The sequence below is a fragment of the Micromys minutus genome, assembly GCF_963924665.1.
Source record: "Micromys minutus genome assembly, chromosome: 4".
Lineage (NCBI taxonomy): Eukaryota > Metazoa > Chordata > Mammalia > Rodentia > Muridae > Micromys > Micromys minutus.
In genome coordinates, this window is record NC_137973.1 from 30,229,247 (window position 1) to 30,255,515 (window position 26,269).

The 26,269-nt window shown below is 51.1% G+C and overlaps 1 protein-coding gene and 1 pseudogene across 10 annotated transcripts; one reads left to right on the forward strand and one right to left on the reverse strand.

The window, feature by feature from the left end:
• Positions 1 to 10,225: 10,225 nt before the first annotated feature.
• Positions 10,226 to 10,688, reverse strand: LOC308420298 (large ribosomal subunit protein eL29-like; annotated as a pseudogene). The gene has a single exon. The product of its transcript is annotated as a large ribosomal subunit protein eL29-like (transcript).
• Positions 10,689 to 12,327: 1,639 nt separating this feature from the next.
• SEMA6C (semaphorin 6C) lies at positions 12,328 to 25,589 on the forward strand. Of its 9 annotated transcripts, none has more exons than XM_080915223.1 (21): positions 12,329 to 12,577; positions 14,482 to 14,529; positions 15,013 to 15,138; positions 16,196 to 16,364; positions 18,727 to 18,841; positions 19,133 to 19,196; positions 19,334 to 19,390; positions 19,704 to 19,805; positions 19,994 to 20,084; positions 20,281 to 20,400; positions 20,503 to 20,591; positions 20,856 to 21,073; positions 21,296 to 21,427; positions 21,686 to 21,838; positions 21,988 to 22,161; positions 22,410 to 22,556; positions 22,796 to 22,873; positions 22,957 to 23,012; positions 23,150 to 23,194; positions 23,368 to 23,463; positions 23,828 to 25,589. In XM_080915223.1, the coding sequence occupies exons 4-21, from the start codon at positions 16,250 to 16,252 to the stop codon at positions 24,856 to 24,858; spliced, it is 2,883 nt and encodes a 960-aa protein (XP_080771349.1). In that variant the 5' UTR covers positions 12,329 to 12,577; positions 14,482 to 14,529; positions 15,013 to 15,138; positions 16,196 to 16,249; the 3' UTR covers positions 24,859 to 25,589. The 9 variants fall into 9 exon arrangements, with proteins under 9 accessions (XP_080771354.1, XP_080771349.1, XP_080771348.1 ...); XM_080915222.1 differs by lacking the exon at positions 15,013 to 15,138 and adding an exon at positions 15,300 to 15,395; XM_080915226.1 differs by having other exon boundaries at positions 12,329 to 12,567.
• Positions 25,590 to 26,269: the final 680 nt, after the last annotated feature.

Below are 26,269 nucleotides of genomic sequence, written 5' to 3' on the forward strand. Positions count from 1 at the left end.
AAACAGATCTGCCTGTCTCTGCCTCTGAAGTGCTGGGATTATGTTGTATGTCAGCACCGTCATCCAGCTTGGAGGAAGCTCTTAATGGCTGAGCCATATCCAACCCCTCCACCATAGTTTTTGAAACAGGGTGTCTCACTGAACATGGAGTTCTCTGAGTATCCAGACTGTCTGGTTATCTAATTCCAGAACTCTCCTGGGTCTGCACCCCCAGCACCAAGTTGCTGCCACCCAAATTCAAGTCTTCTTGCTTTAAGTGGCAAGTGCTTCACCAACTGAGCCATTTCCCTGGTGGTCTTGAGACAGCTCTCGCTGTAATCCGGACAGGCCTCTACCACATTCTCCTGCCCAGGACTCCTAAGGTCTAAAACTACCCAAGCATCGGAATCACACGTATATATCGTCATCTTCCTGAGGTATGTATAATCTAGGTAGAAAATAAGAATAAAATGAATAGACAGACCCTGGTGACTCGAGCCAGTAAAATCCCAGATTCACGGGAAGGGAAGGCAGGCCAGAGGGTGGCAAGTTCAAGGCCTACCTGACCTGTAATATGGATTAAAGGTTGTGGGGCATTTTAGTGATACTTGCTACTGGAAAACAAAGCCCAGGGTTGTAACTGAGCTCAAGTTGCCTGGTGTTTTTCAGGCCTTAGGGATACTTATTCCCAGTGTTGCCAGAGGGAAAAAGAAGAGGGGGGGAGGGGAGATGAAAATACAGTAAAAAGTTCTTGGAAGCATGGCTTGTCTTTTTTTTTTTTTTTTTTTTTTCCCAAGACAGGGTCTCTGTGTCACCACAGCTGTCCTGAAACTCACTCTGTAGACCAGGCTGGCCTGGAACTCACAGAGATCGACCTGCCACTGCCTCCTTCGTGCTGAGGTTGCTGAATGCTGGGATTATAGGCACTGGCCCTGCCACTTGGTCAGTTTGAAGTTCCCCCATTAATTAACTAATGTATTCTCTTTATATCCAGCCTGTAAAAGGCTCTTAACTCACGATTAACTCTGTTCACTTATACAGTCTTGATCCTTGCCCTTTTTCGCTTTTAATTATTTATTAGTATGCCTGACCTAATGTGGTGTACATGCACTGAAGCTGCCACACAGTGGAAGTCAGAGGTCAGCTGTATGCCTCTCTCCTTCCATTAAAAAAAGATTTATTTATTTTGTGTATGTGAGTACACTGTAGCTGCCTTCAGACACACGGGAAGAGGGCATCTGATCCCATTACAGATGGCTGTGAGCCACCGTGTGGTGGCTGGGATTTGAACTCAGGACCTCTGGAGGAGCAGTCAGTGCTCTTCATCTCTCCAGCCCTCCTTCCATCTCTTCTAGGCTTCTGAGAATCTGACCCCAGTCGGCAAGCTGGCATCCCACTGAACCTCCAGATGGCTCTGGTCTGTCTTTTATTTTTGTTTTTGATTCTTTTGACATAAGTCTCTCTTTGAAGCCCAGCTTGACCTTGAACTCATCTGCTATGTAACAGTTTCTTCAGAGGACTGAAACATTCCATCCAGTTCGAAGCTCCTTAAGCAAACAACTCAGAGTAGCTTCAGGAACTCCCTGAAATTGGCCAGATACTTGGTGCCAGAGAAAGCAGTGAAAGAGTGGTTCTCAAACAAAAGGAAGCTGAGCTGCAAAGACTCTCAGTTAAGGGCATCTCTGGACGGCCTGGAAGAGTTTACACCAGCAAAGGCAAGTGGAACAACACTGTCCAACCTGCTGAGCCACCTGCAGTGTGCCCCAGGTTCCCAGCTTTTGTGAGCCTTCACATGCTGGGGTGGCCTTTGGTGATGCAGCTGTCTTTGTGTCATTTCTGCTCCTGTAAGTAACCCTAATAGAACTCATTGGTTCACCAAGTTGGACTTTGATGCTGTTTGTACTTTGGTGGGCTTCCTAGCTGGAGCTGGGATGAATAGACATGTGTTAAGTCTCCCTAGGGACAGTTTAACACACCACCACTACACACAGCTTGTCTCTTCTTGCATTGCTTAGCCATGTTGGTATTTTAGCTTCCTTCAGTGTACACTGAGGGGTCTTCTTCCTGTTGCCTCTTCTCCTGCGCTAAGGTCTTCGCACTCTGTCTCCTCTGCCTGGAACTCTCTTTAACGTCCATCCTGTACCTCCTCCCTGCTCCATGAGCTCCCCCTCATCCTTCAGTTCCCTTGCTTCTGAGTAGCCCTGGTTGCCTGGAACACTGTGTAGACCAGCTGACAGTGATCCTCCTGCCTCTGCCTTCTCAGTGAGTGCTACCACACCAGGCTGAAGTTCCGATCCTTGGGCTATCTTTTGTTCTTTAAAGTGCATTAGATTGTGTTCAGTCTCCAGTACTACATCCCTTCCTGTTGGTGTGTGCACCAGCAAGTGTGACGTCAGAGTGCTGCTGGCTGTCTTCCTGCGTTGCTCTCCAACTTGCTTTTTGAGACGGGGTCTTCTACTGGAACTGGGGTACACCTGTTTTGCTAGACTTGCTGGCCAATGAACCCCTGAGATTCTCCAGAATGCACAACACACCCACACATGGAGGAAGCAGAGAGAGGAGATCCCCGTGGCTCACTGGCTAAACAGAGTTGCTTACTTGGTTAGCTCCAGGACAATGAGAAACCATGTCTTCATAAAAATAAATAAGGGTAATCTAGGTGTGGTAGTACAGACCTTTAATCCCATCACTAGGCAGCAGAGGCAGGTGGATCTCTGAGATACCCTGGATGGGCCTCTGGACTCTACACACGTAAGTGCACACAGATACACAGAATGAATCAAGATGATAAGGAGGAATTGGTATAGAGATAACAGTTAAGTCATGTGAAAGGCTTGATTATTTTTTTCCAGACAGTGTCTCACTTTGTAGCTAGACTGGCCCTGAACTCACAGCAATCCTCCTGTCTCTGCCTCCATAGTGCGGAGGTTAAAAATGTGCACCACAACGGTCCCACCTTATTTTTTTCTTGCCTTGCAGGGAAACCTTATGTGTGCTCTGCAGGGCCCGTGTGTACTGGGCAAATGCTCTTCCACTGAGCTCTGTCCTGAGCCCCTCCTTTAACAAATACCCAAGACTAGTAAGGATCAGCATCTGAACTAGAGTTTAATTATCAGTAAACTCTAAAAAGTAAAGAGGATGGGGGCTGGAGAAATGGCTCAGCAGTTAAGAGCATCAGCTGCTCTTCCAGAGGTCCTGAGTTCAATTCCCAGCAACCACATGGTGGCTCACAACCATCTGTAATGGGATCTGGTATGTCTGAAGACAGCTACAGTGTGTGTACTTGTACACATAAAAGAGGAGCTGTTAGAAACAGAGAAGAGGCTGGAGAGATGGGTCAGTAGTTAGGAGCACTGGCTGATCTACTGAGTGAGCACTGCAGCCCACAGTCCTGTTACTCCAATCCCAGGGGATCTGGCCACGCCCTCTTCTGGCTTCAGAGAGCATCAGGCATGCATGTGGTACACAGATATGCATGCAGACAAAACACTTATACACATAAAATACATAAATGAAACTAATTTTAAAAAGAAACAAAACATTAATGAGAGTTAATGTAGGAAGACCAGGAAAATACAAATGTAAACAATTGAAAACTAATGTTTTAGTGAGGTACTGGTGGTTGTGCTTTTAATTCCAGCACTCAGGAGGCAAGGGGAGGCAGATGTTTGAGGTTGAGTCCAGCCTGGTCTACAGAGGGAGTTTTAGGACTAGAAAGAAACCCTATCTTGAAGAGGAGAGGAGAGGAGAGGAGAGGAGAGAAATGTTTTGGCCATGTACTAAAGGAGCAAATGGTATTAATTACAGATAGTCTGGGCCTGGTGGTTCTTCCTGTGTTCCTGGGTGATTTTACGCTACCTCGAGTAAATGAAAGAAACATGGTGACTAGCCTGCACTGCCAGCACTTTGGCAGTCAGAAAGGAAGATTCGCTGCCGTCTTAGCTACTTAGTGTGTTCCAGACAGCTTGGACTACATGGCACATCCCGCCTCAAAGAAAAAAAAGTCTAAGCATTGTGGTTCAGTTTATGTCTATGATCCCAGCACCCCAGCTTTCACAGTGGCTCATGTCTGTAATGTCAGCACTCAGGAGACTGAGGCAGGAGAATTGCTGAGAGGGATCAACCTGGGCTATTTTTAGGGTGAATGTGTCTCAAAAACTAAATTCACACATGTGTATTCAGACAAAGAAGTTTTAAAAACTTAAATGATAGGCTGGTGTGGTGGCTCCATAACTTTATCCCTGAATTCCAGAGGTAGAGGTCGATTGATTATGAGTTAAGGCTATCCTGGTCTACCAGTTTCAAAAACAAAATTAAATTATTATATCCTTTTGTTATTATTATTATTATTATTATTATTATTATTATTAATTTAGTTTGGTTTTGTCAAGACAGGGTTTCTCTGTAGCCCTGGCTTTGTAGACCAAGCTGACCTCAAACTCACAGAGAACAATTTGCCTGTCTTCCAAGTGTTAGGATTTAAGTTGTGAGTCACTGTCTAGTACTTAATTTTGAAACGTTTAAAGTAAAGGAGTTTATTAAATATGCTGCAAGAGGGCAGCAGATGGAACAAAGAGTAGAACCCATCATTTGATTTGTGTCTGTCTGTATGTAGCTCAGGCTAGCCTTAAACTCAGAGCTTACCATATGCTAAGTATGGAATCCATTACTGCCTGTCCGCAGCCTAGCTGAGGTTCGGCATAGTGCTGGGTCAATTCTCTCATCAGTCAGGAGGGAACTTAGCTTGACAGAGCTGGACCCAGTGCACAGCTTTTAATCTACCCCACCCGCCATGTTCCTTTTAATCTTTGATGCATTTACTTATTCCTCTGCTTGTTGCTTGCCAGACATTATAACTGAGTGCTGGGGGTAAAGAAGACAAGAGACAGGCTTCCTGCTGAGGGTGGTGGCTCACAAATGTATGCTTAGCATTCTGAATGCTGAGGAAGGGCTGCTTTGAATATAAGGTCAGTGTGGCTACGTAGAGACAAATGGTATAGTGAGTTCTGGGCCGGTGGACAGTGAGACTCTGAGTTTTTTGTTTTTAAACCAAACTTCCTGTTTTTATTCATTTATTACATTTCTTTATTGGCCTCTGGATTGAATGTATTTGCCAGAAACTCATCATACTTCTGTTGTACCAGCACGCGGCCTCTTTGCTGGCTCTGTTTGGTTCCAGTGAAACCTGTCCTGCGTTCTGGCCTGTGATGCTGAAACCTGGCATACCCAGCCCCGCACAGAAACCCTGGCCCTAGATCCCAATGCTTGGGTTGTTTTGATGCTGAGTGTGCTCATGGCCTCCAACACCTGAAGTTTTCGGCCTCTGAGAAGTTTGTTTTTCCCTAATTCAGCTCCTTCAGAGCTTTCTCCAGGATTTCATCTCCCTCGGTGCAGCCATCACTGGTCTTTTCATTTATCCTGATGCCAAAGGACCTGCTGGTGTCTCCAGCTTTGGCGTCTGGCGGTGGCTGCAGAGGCCAGTGTGCCTCTGCTTTCCCACACACAGACTTTGAGACTGTGCTTGTGGATACGAAGTCCCTGTACAGGTCTTCCTTTCAACCTGACCCTGTTCCATGACGGAGGATGGGAAGGGCAAAAATTTCCTGTTTTCATTAAGTTAGGTGTTTTAAGACAGTCTCACACCAGGCTGGCTTTGAACTCACAGAGATCCACCTGCCTCTGTCTTCGGACTGCAGGGAACAAAGGCGTGTCATGGTGAATACAAACTAAAAGTAAGATGATCAGACCCCACGAGTCATGATCTGTGTGGGGATTCTTGTTCTGTATCACATACTGTCCTTGTAACCGGGGGTGGGGATTATCTCTGTTGGAGAGAATGCACAGCAAAAGGGGGCGCCTGAAAATGTGACCTCAGGGACCACCCACACTAAATAAAGGTTGGGGAAGCCATTCACAGATTTGAGAAATATTTATTAAGCCACTTGTCTCTGTCATGAGAAAAAGAACCCTCTGAGGTCACAGAGGAGAGAACTTCCAGGAAAGAGAGAGAGGTCAGTGGGGTCAAATGCCATGGAGGGGACAAAAGGATAAAGGCTCACAAGCTGATTGTGACCAGGGGAGTGACTGGCAGCCCTGATGATAATCTCCAGAGACTGGTAGAAGCAAAGAGAAGAATGACTCAGGATTAATGATCATCCAGAGAACAACACAGCAAGGACGTATGACTCTAGAAGTCACACACCAAATGTGGATAAGAACCAAGAGAAAGTTTGGAACTTTGGGTCCCTTCTGGTTTTGATCTGCTCTGCCTTCGAGCTCATGGTTCTCCCTGTCAGCTCATAGACAATCACCATGATGGCCATCTGCAATCCTGACCGCTTTTCTCGTCCGTGTTAAGGATTGAACCTGGTGCTTCGAGCTTTCTGGGCAGTCCTTCAGGCCTGACCTGCAGTCCCAGCCCTTATTTGTATTGAAACTGGATCTCACATCATAGCCTAGGCTGCCCCCAAACTCCCAGCAGTCCTCCTGCCTATCTCAGCCTCCTAAATACTCTAATTACAGGAATGAGCTACCCTACCCTGCTTTGATGTATATTTTTAAACACTGGCCTCATGTTGCCCAGGCTAGTCTTGAATTTCTGATTCTCCTGCCTCTCCCTCCAAAATGCAGGGATCTCATGCAAGTGTTAAAATTTCATGAGAGATATTGGAAGACACACACACACACACACACAGAGAGAGAGAGACAGAGACAGACAGACAGACAGACAGACAGACTGACTGACTGACTGACTGACTGAAGGAAAGATGTCAATGAAAATGAAAAGCCAGGTATAGTGGTATACGCTTTTATCCCAACACTTGGGGGACAGAGGCAGGCAAATCTCTCTGAGTTCAAGGCTAGCCTGGTCTACACAGTGAGCTCTAGCATAGCCAGGGCTACATAGTGAGAACCTATCATAACAAAACAACAACCAAACAAATGAACAAACAAAAATAAAAGGAAAGGATTAAAAATAAAGAATGGGCTGTTGCTCAAAAACCTTGGTTCAGTTCCCATCACTCACACCCCACCCATCTATAACTTTAGTTTCACGGAATCTAGCGCCCTCTTCTGACCCTCACAGGTACTGCATGCATCTGCTACATAGGCACACATGCCGGCAAAACATACACATCAAATAAATATAAAAAAATAAAGAAGTGCTCAGATGGTGACATTAGTCCTATAATCCCAGTACTTTAAGGCGGCAACAGGAATATCAAAAGTTCTGGGCCAGAGTCTCTCTTCCAATAATTATTATCAGTGTTAAATTTGGAACAATGCACATATAACCTAACCCCAGCCCTCAGAAGGCTGAGACAGGAAGATTGAGGAGGCTTGAGGCTAGCCTGGTCTACATAGAGAAAGCATTGGGCCACCCAGGGCTACAGAGTAAGGACCTGTCTCAGTGCCCTATCACCAAAATTGTAATTTCAGTGAATAAAACAGTTTCCAAAGGATGGATGCTGTATACAACGCCACGACCCTAGTTTAAACCTGCCTAGGAATTCGGGGTCACCTTGAGCAAAGAATTGAGACATGCCAATTAAGTAAAAGAAAATGAATTTAAAGATGTAGAATTATGTTCCTAAGTAGAAAAAAAAGTACAAATTTATTCAACAAATGTGTTAACAATTAATAGCTACAGGTCTGGCACAGTAAATGGAGGCAGGAGGGTTGGGAGTTCAAGGTCATCAGTGTGGGGAGGCGGGGTGTGTGAGGCTCCTTTACAAACGAAAATAAATAGATGACTGAGAAGAGATCTGCTAGCCACACGATCTTCTTCCTGATGGTCCAAGCTCCCAAGGCTCAGGTAAAACTCAGGATGTAGAGATGGTCAAACTGGAGCCAATCCTCCCAAGGCAGCTGAGGGCTGGAGGCAGGAGAACCCTGTAAGCTCATAAGCTGTCTAGCCTGGACCTCACCGCACAGCATCAGAAACAAGAGAGACCCTCCCTCAGTAAGGTGGATGGAAAGAACCAACTGCTAGAAGTTGTTCTAGGCATTCACATGGAGTCTGGCAGGCAGATCTCTCTGAGTTTGAAGCCGGTCTGGTTCACATAGGTGAGTTCTAGGATAGCCAAAGCTACATAGAAAAATCCTGTTTCAAAATAAAAGTATGTGTTTTGTTTTATGTGGATTAATGTTTTACCTTCAATGTATGTGCAGCCCTGTGCATGCCCAGTGCCCACAGAGGTCAGAGGAAGGCATTAGATCCTCTGGAACTGGAATTACAGATGTTGTACACTGCCACACAAGTGCTGGAAACTGAAATCCAATCCAGTCCTCCTCTGAAAGAGCAGCAGCACTCTTAACCCTCTCTCTCTCTCTCTCTCTCTCTCTCTCTCTCTCTCTCTCTCTCTCTCTCTTCCTCCTTCCTTCCCTCCCTCCCTCCCTATTCTGTCTTTATCTAAGATTTCTTTATTCATATGAATGCTCTGTCTACATGTATATCTGAAAGCTAGTACCCATCACAGATGGTAATGAGCAACCACATGGTTGCTGGGAATTGGACCTCTGGGAGAGCAGCCATCTTACTCACAGGGCCCTCTCACAGCCCCACTGACTTCTTTTGTAACAACAACAATAAAGAACAAGACCCTTTACTAAAGCACTTAAAACAGATCCCATTCCTTCCAAACAGTTTTACCCAGCCCAGCTTAGTGCCCCAGGCCTTCTGGAACCAGGTTTCTCTTTCTGTCCCCTCACTCAGAACCAGTATCTTTTGCACACATGAGCCACACAGCGCTTTTGTTATCTACACTTCAGGCACCATGCTTACCAAGTGGAAGCTTTTGTTTAAACATTGTCTTTTTTAGGAACATTTTCTCCTTTCGTCCGGCAGACTCCCGTCAAAGTTCCCGGTCCCTCAAGATAAAATATCTACAACAGACTGGAAATAAGAGTCAGTGTTAGAATGTTTAATTAGCATATCATTGGGGCCTTGGGTTTCTTATCCCGCACTGACTGAAGTAATTAAAATGTATCCATTATCTTCTCTTGGAGACACCAAGAGGGGCACAGGTTGGCCTTGAACCCCTCTGCTGGACCCCACCTGCAGAAAGGGAGTTCTACATAGTTTTGTCACATTTAGCTCTTGGAGTGTTGCTTTTGAAAACTTTTTGACATTTATTTAGGTTTTTAAAAATGTTATGTGTATGAGTGTTTTTATTTTGATTTGTTGGGCCTTATTGAGTTATTTTGTGAACCCAGGGCTTTGTGCATGCACCCTATCAACTGAGCCAGACACCCCCCAACTTGGTGGTCATTATCTTTCTTGTAAAATGTCTTATCATAGCTGGGCGTGGTGACGCTCGATTTTAATCCCAGCACTCGGGAAACAGAGGCAAGTGAATCTCCGAGTTCAACACCAGCTTTTGGTATTGCTTTAATTTTTTTTTTTTTTTTTGTAATTTATTTAGATTTAAAAAATGTTGTGTGTACAAAACATAATGAGTTCTAGGACAACCAGACCTACATTCCTTCAACTCTTCCTCTGTGTGTGTGTGTGTATGTGTGTGTGTGTGTGTGTGTGTATGCGTGCGAGCGCGCCTGTGTAATGTAGCACATTTGTATCAGTCAGAGCTCAACCTGAGGGAACTGGTTCTTTTTTTTTCACTACGTGGATCCCAGGGATTGAACTCAGTTTGTAAGGTTTGACAGTAGATGCCTTTACCCACTGAGCCATCTCTCTGATCCATGAAAGTCATATTTCCAAGTGTGGGATAATAGGCCACGGTAAACTGTGCTTGAGTTGTTTAATACAAAGTTCATTGAACTGAGGTTTGATCGTTCTTAAAACTTTAAGGAATTATGTTTTAATCCATATATACTAACCTATCAAGTAAGTTCATATTTCAATGAATATCCAAGTCCCATGGAAACATTTAAAACTCTACATGTTATGTATCTTTCTCCTAAAACTTCTTTACAACCTTTAGGACATTCTTTAATTCTTATTCTCCACACCCCTTCAAGACAGGGTTTCTCTGTGTAGCCCTGGCTGTCCTGGTGCTCTTAAATGTAGACCAGACTGGCCTTAAACTCAGAGATCCGCTGCCTCTGCCTACCAAGTGCTGGGTGGGATTAAAGGCATAAGCCACAATGCCTGTCCTTGTTATTTTTTTTTTCTTGTCTCATGTTTATTTGTAAAAACAGCATAGGACACTGGTCATCTGCAATAGTGTGTAGGTGGGTGTCACGGCAGTCCGTCTGTCTGTCTTCACACTGGCAGGAGCCTTCTCTATGGGGCCTTCACAGGGGCCTGGGCACCTTTGGGAGCCTGAGCTGGAGCCGAAACCTGGGTCTTAGCTGGACTGTGGCCTCTGCCTTGGTTTGAACCTTGGGCTTAGGTTGGCAGAGCCTGAGACCCTTGGCCATGTAGCTTTGAATCCTCTTCCCAAGCTTGGGGTGAGCGATGAAAGCCAGACGGCTGAGTTTGTGTCCGGGGCCCTTTGGCATCTTGGGCTTGATGGCCTCAGGCTTCACAAGGACCTTGATGGCCTCTGTGCATGTGCCTTTGCAGTGCTGGCCTGCATCTTCTTCAGGCCTTTCTTTCTGTGCTTCTTGGCAAAGCACATGTTCCTCAGGAACTTGGGATCAACCCCCTTAAGAGATTCGTATCTTTGTGACCGGGGTTTCTTGATGCCATTCCTGTGCTGTTTGCGGGACTGGTTGTGGGTGGTGTGGTTCTTGGACTTGGCCATGTCTGCACGGTAACCCGCGGCTCCCGCCTTGTTATTTCTTATTTAGTTTTTATTTATTATCATTGTGGCTTATGTGTGTGAGGTGTGTGGAGGTCAAAGACAATTTTTGAGAGTTGGTTCTATCCTTCCACCATGGTTTCTGGGAATTGATCTTAGGCCTCTAGGCTTTTTAAAACAAGTCCTTTTCCTCATTATGCCTTCTTCTTCTTCTTTTTTTGGTCTATGCTTCCTAATTTTACTGTCTGCTAAATCACTTTGGATCCAGGATCCCTCAGCAGTTAATCACGCATAGGTATTATTCCTTTCTCATTCTGTTTATCTAGGGGTTTGTCTTGTCTCTCATTGTCCAAGTCTGTTGTGAATCTTATTGCAGGATGCAGTTTGTTTGGCTATGTATCTATTCTATTTGGACCCCCTTCCCATTCGGTTAAGGCTGGTGTAGAAATTGGTAACTCAACACTTTTCTTCCTCTAATCCAGAGACCAAGCCGTGGGTAGAAGTACCCACTCAGACAACAACGTCTTAGAATGTCAATTGTCTCCCAGGCACCTACATTCCAGGGAATTTTGAAAACATCCTTTGTCCCAGCCCCACGCAAGGAAAAATCTTAGCAGGCAACACCAAGGTGGAAGCTAAGCAGTATTGTCTGAAGTAGCCTTCTTCCTCTTCACTGACATTCCCCAAATGAAAGGCCCTTTATTGGGGGTCCCTCAGCTTTGGGGACAAGGAGCAGTTTTGCCGTTTGGAGGGACGTTCAAGAGCTTTTCGAGGAAGTGGGACACACTAATCTCACATCTATGGGGTCAGAGTAGCAGTTCACTCTCTCCCTTTGATGTCTGTATTTCTCTGAATCAATTCGTCTTGGTCTCCACCTGGCTTTGAGCTTTGGTTCTCCTACCTGTCTTCTTTTGTCGACCATCTGTCTCCTGACAGCCAGCGTCTAGCTTTCAGACTTTTCAGTTCCTGGCATGGTGGTTTAGGGCTGACCTATTCAGACTGTAGAGGTCAGTAGGGAGGAGATGATGGGCACAAGATAAGCCGGAGGATACTTTTCGTTTCTCGGGCCTCCTAAACTACAAGCAGGCCTTCTTATTGGGGTTAGGATGAACATGAACTAGAGAAAGCACACGGGGATGCAGAAGAGACACAGGCAGAAGCTTAGGAAGGACAATGCAGAGGGACAAGGAGGGAGACTCCCTAGAGAGCGGGTCGCCTAAGTCGTTGATGGAAGTGAGGAATGATCGCGCAGGCTCTGACAGCCCAGCCCAGCCCAGCCGAGGGCCCCTGGTTTCCTGTCTCTCTTCTCGGACTGTCTTCCTTCATGTTTGTGACACTTCTGTCCGGGACCTCTTCTCTACCAACCTGTCTGTGTGCGAGTGTCTTATATCCTTGTCTCAGCGACTGTCCGTGGGTCTATCTGTCTCATGCCTGACTCTGGTCTCTTGCTCACCCTGTCGGTTTAGCTCTGGGTGGACCGTGCGCTCGGCGCCCCTCCTTTCTGTAGTACTATTGGTGAAGAGGTGCTGAGAAGGCGGTGTCTAGCTCACCGCTTAGTATCCCATTGGGCGGCAGGACAGAGAGGCGGCCCGGAGGCGGGCCGAGTTGGGAGGCGGGCGGGGCGCCTGGGGCCGAGCCCAGAGCCCCGGGCGGTCGCATTGTTTTCCTCCACCGATCTACGGCGGGAATAGGTGCTCCTACTCGGACCCAAGGCTCTCGTAACACGACAGCGCCCTGGAGCCTAAATGTAAGCACGGTTCAGACAGGACGCTCGTCGCATCTTGCCAGAGCCCCAACCACGGATTGCGAACTCTGCCCGGCGCGGAGCTAGGGGCCGCCTGCTGCTGCTCCCTGGACCTTGCTGACCCGGATCACGGAGCAAGTACCTTGGGGTAGGGATGTAGCTGCAGGGAGGGACAGGAGCGCCGCAAGGGGGGGGGGGTGTCAAGCTTCTGAGTGTTACAGGAACCTGAGTGGGTCCAGCGCGCCTTGTGCCTGGCAGAGTTAGGGTGCGTGGAGGAGGAGGGGACGGTGGCCGAGCCCAGCTGCACTGATGGGCGCAGGGTGTAGGCTTCTTTTCCGACCGGTCGTAGTCGCGTCCCGCAAGATTGGGGGTCATGGAAGGGGTAGGGTTTTTTTTTTTTTTTTTTTTTTTGAGGCGCGCACAATGCAGAGGGTGGTAAGCCCCAGCACCTTGCCCCTCCCTCGGGAAACTGAGGCTCCAAGACCTGTGGAGAAGTAGACCTCGACACCTCTGCAAGGATTGGAAGGGGGACAAGTCATACTGGACTTCGGTGTCGGGGTTGCTTCCTTGTCCTTGTGCAGGCTGGAGCCTGAACACTCCTAGGGGGATGGGTCAGCTTGGGCAAAGAGTCCAGGAGCGGGACCGGGGAGAAGCAACGTTCCCTGCGCCCACCTCCACGCTTCACCTCTTTCTGCCGGGGCTTTGTTAGACTGGTCTCCCACGGAGGAGAGCGGGCCTGGCGACAGCATCCTAGCTCACCTACCCGCTCCGCGCGGGCCTAGGGCCCGCCCTCGGCTGTTCCAGTCTCTAGCCCTGTTTTCCTAGTCTGGGAGACCCGCCTCCGTCCCCCAAACCCAGATCTCATTCCCACTTAATCTGCGCCTGCAGGCCCCTCCAGCCCCTCCTCCCGCTAACGTGGCTCTGGGACCCGGTCCCGGCCCAGACGCTGCTACTCGCCCCTCCTCGGAGCCCGGGATCCAGTGAGGGGGAGACACGTCGAGCCCCTGGCCCCAGGCCCATCTCACGCTAAGCGCACTGGAAGCTCCAGACACCTGGTTTATCCACGTTGGGGGTGGGTGGGAGGGAGGTTAAGTACAAAGCCTGGGACTGAGACCGAAGGATAGGGTAAAAAGATTAGAGGCTCGGTGCACCCTCTGAGCCTCCTGAGGAAGGTGGGCAGGGATGGGCAACCATGTCTATGGCTTCCTGCTATTGTCCCCGGCCTGCCTCCTTATTCCTTCCCCTGCTCCTTTAGACACCGGCTATGACCTCGGCCACTCCCCTGAGGTGGTTGTCTGGCTAAGAGGAAAGAAGGGGCTGGCTGTTTCATCTTTCGGTCAAGGGGAGGACCTAAAAGGAGAAAGAATGGCCAGGTCTCTCCTTGGGATTTCTCCAGGTCACAGCATGCCTGTCCCCAGGCCAGGGATTGGATGGGAGCCACCCAGATGTTGCTCCCCCAAACAGCTATGGGAAGCCCTCTTAAAGATGTATCATACTCGAGTCTAGTGGGCCAAGGAAAAGGCCAACCAAGTGTTTTTAGAGGCTGGACTAACCCAGCTGAAAGTGAGCGTGTGTTGGGGGTCCTTAGTGTGAGAGATTAGGTAGTGGGGAAGCACTGTTTGCTCTCTGAGGAAATAGGGGATGAGGGTACTTGCTATCAGAGCCTTTAGCTTGGAAATGAAGAGCATGCAAATTAGATGCAAATTAGCCTCTATTGTCCCTAGCTTGGGAGCTTTTGCAGGAAGGCTGTTGAAGTCTGAAGGTTTTAACGTGGGAGTGGTCATCAGACCCTGTAACTCCCAGACAATCCCTTCCCCAAGGTTAGTCCTACAGTTCCAGGAGTTTCTGGTTAAAGGCCGAAAGCTACCCTCTTATCTTCCGGTGCAAAGCCGCCCTCATTTTGTAACCAAACAAAATGCACTCCCCCAGTAGCATCTCCCTGACACTGGCTTCAACAGCTTTCCCCAGAATTTGCACATTTACTTTTAAAGGATGTGGTAAGGGAGATGTGATTTAGTCTTTTCCCTTCTTCTTTTGTCCTTCCTCCTTTAGATCAGAGGGCCCTATCCCTCTTCATCCCCACAGAACCCACCACCTCAGGTAAGGAAAGGGCAACAACTCCTAAACACAGGGGATAGAGGGAACCTCCGCCAGGGTTCAGGAAGAGGGTCTGGCTCTTCTCCCCACTAGCCAGAGACCAAAGTTGTTTCCAGGGTGAAGATAGCAGTTGCCCAGGGCAACTTGAGGGCAGGTAGGAGAGCATAGGAGACAAGCTGTGTCCCTTTCTCTTCTGGGAGAACCAACATCCGGAAACATGGGTTGGGGGAGGGAGGAAGACTTGGCCTTTCAAGGGAGGGGTCTTTAGGTAGCTAAGTGCTCTGCCTCTGGGGAAAGGGGGGATCATCATTAGGTGTTTCTACCCTGCCCCTTTCTCTGGCTCTCTTGGGGCCCCACCTGACGTCAACCACCCCACCAGTGACGCTAGATTGGGCTTGGGTGGACACTTGGGTCCTGGCTCCAAGAGTGAAATTATTGGAGAGATGGAAGGGGGCTTGCCCTGTAAGCCCAGAGTTTCTCCTTTAGAAGACTTGAAATGGACAACTAAGGCTTGTGTGATCTGTCACAAAAGAAAGGACTCCTAGCTCCCTGACCTGATTAATGGAGCCTCTTCAGCCCCTCACTTCAATTTCAAGGGAAGGCAGGAAGCTGGTATGCACCTCCTACAGTGGGTCTAGTCAGGGTCAGCTGGATGGGGGGAGGCTGCTGGGTGGGAAGGAGACCTGTCTCACTGTTCCTTTCACCATATCCATCTTTTCTTGGACTTTGGGCTACAACTGCCTGTCATTGAATTATTTATATTTCAATTTCAGAGGCAGCCTGATGAGGGAAGAAGGGGAAAGCGGGGCACGGGCACGTTCAGCCATTTCTTCTCACCCGTCCTTTCTCTCCTTCACTCAGCATAGGGGGTGGGTCTGCTCTTCTCTCCCCACGTTGAGAACATGCATTGGTTCTTAGGAGCCAGGGAGGCAACAGGGGGCTCCAGGCTGGGAGGGGGCCCAGTGGTCGAGGAGACAGCTGCAGCCAGAGCTAAATTTAGCCTCTGATCTGGCTTTGATGCAGATTCATTTTTGGCTAAGACAGCCCCTCCATGAATACCATATTCCCTCCTGCCCAGCTTCTTCCTCAGCAATGGGAACAGCCCCTGAAGTAGGAGCTAAGGCTGGGTCAGTGACCCCCAGGCTGTTTGTTCCTCTCCTTCTGTTCTTTCTCAGCCTTAGACAGGACCATGGCTGCCGCACAGCTGCCTTGCCTGGGCGCAGTGCCCACATTACTCCCAGGGTGCTGTGGGGGTCTGTGAGGGGAGGGCAGAGCAGACTTGATGCCCTCTTCCTCCTCCTAGTGCCAAGGAGTCACTATTTATAAGTTTAAGGCTTCAGTGTCTAATTATAGCTGAGAAGGGGTTAGCACTAGGGGGCCAGGAGGTGTCACCTACTGAATGTCCCAGACCTAGGCGGGAGAAAGGAGGAAAGGCTGGGAGGGGCAGAGGATTTGTTCTGTCCTTACCTGGGGTCACACCAACCAGTTTGGGCCAGTTGGAGAGGGAAGGGCCTTGAGTGACAGTGACAGCTGGCTGGGAGTGAAGCAGAGATGGCTCTTTGCCCCACCTCACAGGGTCTTCTGGGGATAGACCTGGGGAGGAGTCTGCCTGCAACCAGGGTAGAGAGAACTTAGTCCCTTCCCCCACTTTTCTGTCTCCCCACTTCAGGGCCAGCATATGGGTGAGGGGGTACTCCCTGGGGCTTGAGCTGCCCCGCACAGGATGCCCCGTGCCCCCCACTCCATGCCCTTCCTGCTGCTGTTGTTGCTGTCACTCCCCCAAGCCCAGGCTGCCTTTCCCCAGGACCCCATCCCTCTGTTGACCTCTGACCTACAAGGTGAGTGCCCCACCCACTTTATCCTCTGGGGGGGGTGCAAGTGGAGAATGAGACCCCTATGTCAGAGGAGGCAAGGAGTCGGGAATCGGGATGTTTTCAGTTTTAAGGAAGCTAAGAGAATAGCCAAGCAAAGAGGAACAAACAGGTGGAATGAGCTGGAACCACATGTTTCTCATCCCTGGGCTTTGTTTCTTCACTCAGAGGTAGTGTTGCTAGGCGGCTAAAAATGTGACCTCTAGCTGAACATGATGGTGCATGCTCACAGTCCCAGCACTTGGGAGTTTGAGGCCAGCCTGAGCTCTGTAGTGAGTTCCAGGCCAGCTGGGATTACATAGCAAGACCCTGTCTCAATACAAGCATAAGGAATGCCAGACCAAACCATGGCAGGTATAAACCTCTGCTCAGCTGCTCACTAGCTGTGTGACCGTGGTTAAAGCTCTCTAACCTTTCTTAGCCTCAGTTTCCACATCAGTAAAAGGAAGATAGCAATCATAGTGCCGGGCCTCATGGGGTTACTCAGAGATTAAGTGAGGTGATAGTTGTAACTCGAATGAGGCACAGTCTGAGAACACTGTCTGGCCCAAATTAAGCACTTTATGTTTGTGTGTTATTCTTAGCTACAAAGTGGAGTCCTGTGCCAGGTCAGTGGTTCCCAAAACCCTTACTTCTCTGCCCACCAGAGAGAGCCTAGGTCTCAGTATAACAGAAACCATGAACCTACTCAGAGAAAAATCCTCATCTGTTCAGGCCTATGTTATAGATGTTGTGTTTTGATTAATTTCAGTTGGGCTACTAGGAGTAACTGTTGGGGGTCAGATAAGACTCGCAAACGCTACATCTGATGCTGTTCTCAGCACGTTCTGTTAAATCATCTGTGAACTCTGGGTTCTCCCATAAACACCAATATCTGAAGCTTTTATGCCCAGACAGGGTGGACACAAGGGCAAAGTGTTGAAAAGTCTTGAGAGAGTCTCCAAGAAGAGTAGGAGAAACAGATGCTTTGATTACGTATGAGTATGTGTGTGTAGGAGCTGTTGTGTGTCAAAAATTTTCCTGGGGAGACAAAACACATCTCCTGAACCAAGATAGGGAGGTATGGATACCACCAAAGTCCATCTTGAACCAAATAGTTTTACTGGGAATACTTACAGGAATTTGGGTGAGGGGTTACTTACAGAAGCAAAAATGACTCAGAGACTCAAAACTCAAACTGCATCAGCAAAGCCCACTCGAGCACGGGCAACAGCTTACACAAGCTGGACCTGGGAACACACTGCACAGCCTGCAGGCAGCTCACCTAAAGGAGGGAGACCTTCCCAGGCACCTCAGCTGGTCTCCTCCAAGCAGCTGGTCTTTGCTTTCCCCCTCCTCTGAGAGTCTTCTTTGCAGCTCCACTTTACTTACTCTGAGGGGGGACTTGGAGCTTTTATTATTAACTCTGGCAGGGAGGGGTCCTACTGAGTCTGGTTGAAGCTTTTTTTTTTAGTTATTTACCTCCCTGCTTATGGAGCTGGTTTGCAGAGTGGAATGTTTTAATCTCAAGGAGTCCAGAGGAGGCGGGTTGCCTGGAGTTGGAGCTAGAAGTGGTGGTGAGCCACCTGATGTGGGTGCTGGGAATCAAACTCTGAACCTCTGAACCATGCTCTTAACCACTAAGACATCTCCAGCCCCTTGAAAGAACTCTCTGAAACAAAGGTGGTCCTAAGAAGGGATTGGGCTCAGCTCTGGAATCAGACTCTGCTGCCTGCGTGGTAGTCATGTTAATCCCTCAATGCACTCAGCCTCGGAATGGGGCAAGCTGAGCTCCTACCCATAAAGTTAATATATTAAGAAAGGTAAGTCGTTCAAGTGATTCACACAGTACCTGGTGAAAATTAAGCGCTGTTGGTGGGTTTTTAGCAGTTTTTATTGGGGGAGTGCACATGTATGGTGTGTGAGTGGAGACTAAAAGACAACTTGGGAGTTGGTTCTCTGCCTCCACTCTGTGAACTTCATAATCAGGGTTGGCTGCAAGTGTCTAAGTATTTCTAACCTCAGAGCCATTTCAGTGTCCTCTCTCCCTCCCTCCCTCTCTCTCTCTCTCTCTCTCTCTCTCTCTCTCTCTCTCTCTCTCTCTCTCTCGATTTCCTTCCTTCCTTATTTGAGATAGCATCTTACCTTGTACTTGCTATGTAACCAAGGCTGGCTTTAACACTCAGCAGTCCTCCTGCCTCAGCCTCCCCCAGTGCTAGTGTGCACCATTATGCCTAGCTACTGGAACAGTTTTTAGTAGATCTGGGGCCTCTCCTTGTGGCTGGGTTCCATCTGGTAGAAGTGTGGATTATCTCAGCTGCCACCCTCAGTACACCACTGTACCCTCCAGGTTTCTCTCCATCATCCTGGTTCCGGGGTCTGGAGGATGATGCTGTGGCTGTGGAACTTGGGCTGGACTTTCAGAGATTCCTGACCTTGAACCGGACCTTGCTTGTGGCTGCCCGGTAAAATGGCCGAGGCACCGTTGTGGGGCAGACATGCATGCTCCTGGGCAGACATGGGACCTGCATGGCCACTGCAGCATCTTGCAGGGGACACATGCAGGTGCACAAGCCATGGGACATGGACATGTTGGACCCAGAAAACAAATGCCAAGGCATGGAGTAAGGGGGAGGCTAGGGAGCAGGAACTTTGTGTGGCTTGGCCCTGAGCTGGTGAACATGGGTAAGGAGGGGCTAAGGAGCTCAGGCAGGGTGCCTCTGCTCAGCTCTGATCCCTCCTTACCTACCCTTCAGGGATCACGTTTTCTCCTTCGATCTTCAAGCCCAAGAAGAAGGGGAGGGGCTGGTGCCCAACAAGGTGAGGGGCTGTATGCGAGGAGGTGCAGGCAGGGAGTCAAAGCTGGGAAAGGTGTAATGGGTCCGGGGACTGAAAAACCACCTAAAAAGGAGTGAGGAGGGGTCCAGGTTGCCACATGATATCTCTTCTTCCTGTAGTTTTTGACATGGAGGAGCCAAGATATGGAGAATTGTGCTGTCCGGGGAAAGCTGACGGTGAGGAGTGGAGTGTAATTGGAGGGAAGGCAAGGACTGCCTTCAGGTAGTGCGCCACCATGACTATTTCTTACTTCCTTTCCATCCCAGCCCAGACAAAGGGAAGGAAATTCATCCTTGTTAGTTCCCTTACATATCCCAGGAAAAAGAAAAGGGAGGTTCAGGGAGACCAGAGAGCTTGCTGAAAGCTAAACAACAGTCAGCAGCATGAGACTGAGCCACATTGCTCTCACTAGATTAAGAGTCTTTACTTCCTGTGACCTCTAACTTCAGCTCCAGCCCTGTCACTGACCTAGAATTTTGGGTTCCCTAGGACGAATGCTACAACTACATCCGTGTTCTTGTTCCCTGGGACTCGAAGACACTCCTTGCCTGTGGAACAAATTCCTTCAGCCCTATGTGCCGCAGTTATGGGGTACAGAGGAAGAGGACTGGGAGGAGAATCCAAAATAAGCTTTCAGTTTGATGGGAAGAGATGGGCATGGGGGACGGGAATGGGCATGGCGCAGGATCCTGGAGTGCAGAGGGCTGGAAGAAGTGGCTGTCTGTGAGCTGTGGGGCCAGACTCTAGAACCTCAAGGAACCTGCTTCTTCTGTCCCCAGATAACATCTCTGCAACAGGAGGGTGAGGAGCTGACTGGGCAAGCTCGATGCCCCTTTGATGCCACCCAGTCCACTGTGGCCATCTTTGCAGGTGTGCACCCGGGCATGTGAGAGGCAGGCATGTGGTGGAGGGAGTTCCTCTTCCACCTTGGTCTCTCCCCCATGTCCTTGAGTGGAGGGTTGAGGTAGGGGCTGGGACCAGGCCTAGGCAGATGAATGGGTACACCAGTAGGAGACAAGCTGCAGATCCTGCGCTTTCTGTGACCTCACTCCCCTCATCTCACCAGAGGGCAGTTTGTACTCAGCCACAGCAGCAGATTTCCAGGCCAGTGATGCTGTCGTTTACAGAAGCCTTGGACCTCAGCCCCCACTCCGTTCTGCAAAGTATGACTCCAAGTGGCTTCGAGGTCAGACATCCTGGGCTCAGCCTTGGAGGGGGTACACCAGGACTGTGTGGGGCACGAGTCTGGGCAGGTATGGATGCTCTTTCCTGTCACTCCCTACCGTAGAGCCACACTTTGTCTATGCTTTGGAGCATGAAGAGCATGTCTACTTCTTCTTCCGAGAAGTCTCTGTGGAGGATGCCCGCTTGGGGAGGGTAAGGAGCTGGGTACCAAGGTTGGATTGCTAGACAGTTCTTCTGGGTCTTGAGTAAAGTTCTTGGCCCTAATCTTGAAAACAAATTCCTTGGAATCTTGACTCCTCACCAACACAACTCTGTATCTCCAGCTCTTACCTTGACCAGAGGGACCTGCTATATCATTTCTTTTTCTTGCTGTGACCCTGATTTGTCTCTTGGAGCTCTTAAATCAAACCATGCGTTTCAACCAGCTGACTTGTGGCTCTCACTGTCTTTTGCCAGGTGCAGTTTTCCCGGGTCGCCCGAGTGTGTAAACGTGACATGGGTGGCTCACCTCGGGCCTTGGATCGCCACTGGACATCCTTCCTTAAGCTGAGGCTCAACTGCTCTGTCCCCGGGGACTCTACCTTCTACTTTGATGTCTTACAGTCCTTAACTGGGCCTGTGAACCTGCATGGCCGCTCCGCTCTCTTCGGGGTCTTCACTACTCAGACCAATAGGTTGGTACCAGGTGATTATGTGATCTAGAACCACCCCTCCCTCACTACCCAGACTCCCTTTTAATGCCTACTGAGGAGGAGCTCTGAGCAAGGCCAGTTTGCTGCCCCTCCCACCGGACTCGCCTCTGCCTTGGTGCACAAGGGGCAGCCATCACTTCTTACACGGCAGGAGCTGTGCAGTCCCTGTCAACATCTACCTTGCATCTTTTCTGGCTCCCTCAGCATTCCTGGGTCTGCGGTTTGCGCCTTCTACCTAGATGATATTGAACGTGGATTTGGGGGCAAGTTCAAGGAGCAGAGGAGTCTGGATGGGGCCTGGACTCCTGTGTCTGAGGACAAGGTCCCCTCACCCAGGTACCGAGTATGGAGTGGCTTTTGGGGGAAGAAGCAATTCCTACTCTTAATGTTGGGTTGTAAGGAGGTCACTGTGGCCCAAAGACAGGCATGGGCTGGATTAAGGAGCTGCAGCAGGGGAGGGAAGAAATGGTGCAAGTGTGTCTGCTTGCAGTGGGGTAAAGGTAATCTGCCATGTTGGAGAGCACGGGGTTGGGGGAAACATAGCTTAACATCAGTTCTCTGCCCTAAGGCTGCCCCTTTCCATGTGCCCACCAGGCCAGGGTCCTGTGCAGGTGTGGGTGCAGCTGCTTTGTTCTCCTCCTCTCAAGACCTACCTGATGATGTCCTGCTCTTCATCAAGGCACACCCACTGCTGGATCCCGCTGTGCCACCTGCCACCCATCAGCCCCTCCTCACTCTGACGAGCAGGTAATCACCGCCCCTGCCCTCAGACACGCCCTTTTTTCTCAAGTGTGGTCTATGAGGCGAATCCATTGGGGGTGAGGCCCTGTGAAGCAGTAAGAGTGGAAGCAGGGTGCTTTACTGGACATGTCCTCACCTGAAGACTGTTGCTTCAGGGCTCTACTGACCCAGGTAGCTGTGGATGGTATGGCTGGCCCCCACAGAAATACTACAGTTCTGTTTCTTGGCTCCAATGACGGGACAGTACTGAAGGTGCTACCTCCAGGGGGACAGTCTCTGGGACCTGAGCCTATCATATTGGAAGAGATCGATGCCTACAGCCATGCCCGGTGAGTCCTTTGTGAGGGCAGGTGGGTGATGGGGGAGTAGGTTGGGAACTCCAGTGTTGGCTCGGCAGAACTCGAGGCTTGAGGTGGGAAGGGACTTGGTGAGAAGGCTTCACTGTTGGAGGTGGCTCCATGGCTTGTACTCAGTTGTTTTGTGCACCTTCTCCACCATCACTTCTTTCTTCCCATCGACTCTTGGGGACAAGGCAGCCTCGCTCTCCCCATTCTGATTGTTTACGGCATCAAAACAGGTGCAGCGGGAAGCGGTCACCCCGAGCTGCGCGACGGATCATAGGGCTGGAGCTGGACACTGAGGGTCACAGGCTTTTTGTGGCCTTTCCTGGATGTATCGTCTACCTCTCTCTCAGCCGCTGTGCCCGGCACGGAGCGTGTCGGAGGTGAGAGGAGCAGCTCCCTGGGCTAGCAGGAGCTCAGAAAAAGACGCATATCTTGAGGATGGCAAGGAAATGGAGGAGGGGGTGGGATACCTTGGGTAATCTGAAGTAGGCAGCCCCTAGGGTCTGGAGCAGATTGGGATGGATGGGATGGAAATATGTGGGGGTGAGCCTCTTGTAAGACAGGGTGAGTGGAGGGTAACGGTGGGGGCAGCAGCCTCACACAACTCACGTTTCCCCAGGAGCTGCCTGGCTTCTCTGGATCCGTACTGTGGATGGCATCGCCTCAGAGGCTGCGTGAATATTAGGGGACCTGGTGGGTAAGTGAGAAGCCCCTGGGTCTCCTGAGGAGAGTGTATAGCAAAGTGTAGAGCCACACTGAGCCACCTACTTTTTCCTCTAGAGCTGATGTGGATCTGCCTGGGAACCAGGAATCCAAGGTGCATGGTGACTGTCAAGGTAAAGACAAGGGATGGCTGCAGCCACAGCCGAAGTTACCTATGACTGTGATGGCTACTGACAACATCCCAGGCGTGGGCATTTGTCTTTCTCAGCATCTGTACCAGTTACCTCTCTCAATCCCTCATGTCTCATAGATGGAGCGACCGGAAGTCAGTCTGGCCCTGGAGATTCTGCTTACGGTGAGTCTTCTGGCCTCAGTGTCCTTTTGGCTATAAGCAGACCAGCACCATGAACAGTCAGATGAGACACTGGAATTCAGACTCCTGGGTTCCAAAGGGGTGTGGGGACTCTTGGTGGTATCATGGGTGGAGAGCATACGTCTCACTGGCTCTGACCTGGTCTCTGTTACCAGTGCTTCTGGGTCCTGGCCCTTCCCCTGAGACCCCCAGTTCCCCCAGTGATGCCCACCCAGGGCCCCAGTCTTCCACTCTTGGAGCTCACACTCAGGGTAAGGGGGTCACCTGGGAGGGACAGTATTGCAGTGTGGAACTGCTGAGTCTCAGAGTTCTAAGCCGGGTACTGATTGGTGTTTGATGCCCACTAACACCTGTTTGGAACCTCCCTTCAGCACAGCTGGACATCCCAGCCAGTGTCCTGCACGGGCAATTTGGCAGTTGTTCTTGGCATGGCTACAGAGGCTACAACTGGTATGGGGGTACCCCAGACCAGTGCTCTAGCCTGTGTGTTTAGGGATCCTGAGACTGTGTGGAGTGAAGCTGAGAGGCAGCATGAAAACTTGCTGTTGGCCACCTGTGCCCGTTCTGTGCACCACCTACCCTAAAGCTGAGCCTCCTCCCCTTCTCGGTCGGCAGGCGTGCGCAGGGACCTTCCCCCAGCCTCAGCCTCCCGATCCATCCCCATCCCACTCCTCCTGGCCTGTGTGGCGGCAGCCTTCGCTTTGGGCGCCTCAGTCTCCGGCCTCTTGGTGTCCTGTGCTTGTCGTCGCGCGAACCGCCGTCGGAGCAAGGACATCGAGACCCCGGGGCTGCCGCGCCCCCTCTCCCTTCGCAGTCTGGCGCGGCTGCACGGTGGCGGTCCTGAGCCCCCGCCTCCGCCCAAGGATGGAGATGCAGCACAAACGCCCCAGCTCTACACAACCTTCCTGCCTCCGACCGAGGGCGGATCCCCACCGGAGCTGGCCTGCCTGCCCACCCCGGAGACCACGCCCGAGCTGCCCGTGAAGCACCTCCGAGCCTCCGGGGGTCCCTGGGAGTGGAACCAGAACGGGAACAACGCCTCGGAGGGTCCAGGCCGCTCTCGGGGCTGCAGCGCGGCGGGCGGGCCCGCTCCGCGCGTGCTGGTGCGGCCACCGCCCCCTGGCTGTCCCGGCCAGGCCGTGGAGGTGACCACTCTGGAGGAACTGCTGCGCTACCTGCATGGCCCGCAGCCGCCCAGGAAGGGCAGCGAACCTCCCGCTTCCGCCCCGTTCACCTCGCGGCCGCCCGTCTCGGAGCCCGGCACCGCCCTGTTCGTGGACTCCAGCCCGATGCCCGGTGATTGCGTGCCGCCGCTGAGGCTCGACGTGCGGCCCGACGGCAAGCGCGCGGCCCCGGGCGGGCGGCCTGCTCTCTCGGCCCCGGCCCCGCGCCTGGGCGTCGGCGGCAGCCGCAGATTGCCGTTCCCCACGCACCGGGCGCCCCCGGGCCTGCTCACCCGAGTCCCCTCGGGAGGCCCGGCCAGGTACTCCGGGGGGCCCGGGAGGCACCTCCTATACCTGGGCCGGCCCGATGGCCACCGCGGCCGCTCCCTGAAAAGGGTGGACGTGAAGTCTCCGCTGTCGCCCAAGCAGCCCTTCGCCTCCCCGCCGCAGCCCGCCCCGCACGGCGGCCATTTTAACTTCTGACAGAAGCTGCTAGCACCCGTCGAGGCGCTGGAGGCCGCCGGCCTTCCCAGACTCCGAGAGTCTCCCGGGGCCCCCCTCTCGCCTCGGTTTATTTATTGACTGTCTTTCCCCCTGTCCTTTGGCGAGGAGCTCGCCGCTCGGAGCGCCAGCATTTCAGGGGACCTGGCCGACTCCCACTCCCCCGCTCCCTTCCAACCACGCTGCCTTAACTCGCCGCTCCGGACTCCCGCGGACTGGGCCCCGGGCGGGCCGGCCGGGGCTGGAGCCGCGCGCTGTGTAGAGTCCTCGGGCCTCCTGGGGCCGGGACGTGCCTCCTCCTACTGTGTAGGAGCCCCCCACGCTTCCCAATACAGCCGTGTCCCCCAGCCGCTGCCTGACTTTCCTCGCGGTGCGGGAAGGGAAGGAGGGCGGGGCCGCCCGGCCCTCTGGGTACCTGTGCTCCTGAAAGCCTGCCTCCACTTCAGCTCGGGCCCCCAAGTCTCTCCGGAGCAATCGGCTTGGCGGGTGTCCCACCGGGGTTAATCAGGAAAGGTTTCCTGAAGGAGGCAAGCGAAGACCTGGTGTGTGTGGGATGAGCCGGGGCCCAGGAGAGCAGCGGGTACTGATAGGGGGTGCTGGGGAAGGTGCTCTGCACGTTTCTGGATAGAGGTCAGGCACCTTTCCACGGCCTACATATGGGGTGGGAGAGGGAACTTTTGGAGAAATAAAACGAAGCTGCTGCGTGATTTGAATTTCACATCAGCAAATCTTGTCCTAGAGAGAGAACTTGGCTTAGGAGAATTTGCTTGAGCGGTAGGCTGCAAAGCAGAACAACAAAAGATGAGCCCCGTAAGAGGCGAGGGTTTGCCCCAGCAGTTGGGTCCCTGAGGGCGGTTCCTGCTGCTTGCTAGCCCAGGGCTAGAGCGACTAATGTGTGTCCATTACTAGATAGCTGCACAATATCCTGGGCATCAAAGGGAGGGGTGGCCCGGAACGCTTGTCCCACCCACCACACTGGCGCTAGGGCCACTTAAAGCCTCTCGTGGGTGCTGGCTGCGCTGGAGGATTTGAGGGAATTTGGCAGGCGCGTGTCGACGCTTTCCGCTCTGCTCCAGCGCCAGGCCACCTCCCATTGCTGCCTCCTAGAGGTCCGACCAGGCGCCACAGCTGAATAAGCCGTATGTTCTCTGGTTGCTTGAATGTTCTGAGAACAATTTGGCCAACAGTTCCAAGTGTATTGTTTTTACCTCTTCATCGTTACCTTTGGGATGGTAACTGCCTTAAGCTTCCTCCCTCATCTGAAATAATAGGGTCCAGAGACTCAAGTCCTATAATGTGCAAATGTTTTTTGTGAAAGAGAAATCCCGAAATAACTCCTCCGGTCTCACTAGTTTAGGCTGTGTATACCAACTTTGGTGGTCAGCTTTTACTA

Excerpts from the sequence above, each read along its gene's own strand:
- SEMA6C (XM_080915223.1), top strand. The coding sequence starts at position 16,250 with ATGCCCCGTGCCCCCCACTCCATGCCCTTCCTGCTGCTGTTGTTGCTG. Across the intron at positions 16,365-18,726 it reads GTTGACCTCTGACCTACAAG|GTTTCTCTCCATCATCCTGG; the intron begins GTGAGTGCCCCA and ends TGTACCCTCCAG. Across the intron at positions 23,013-23,149 it reads GGTGCATGGTGACTGTCAAG|ATGGAGCGACCGGAAGTCAG; the intron begins GTAAAGACAAGG and ends CATGTCTCATAG.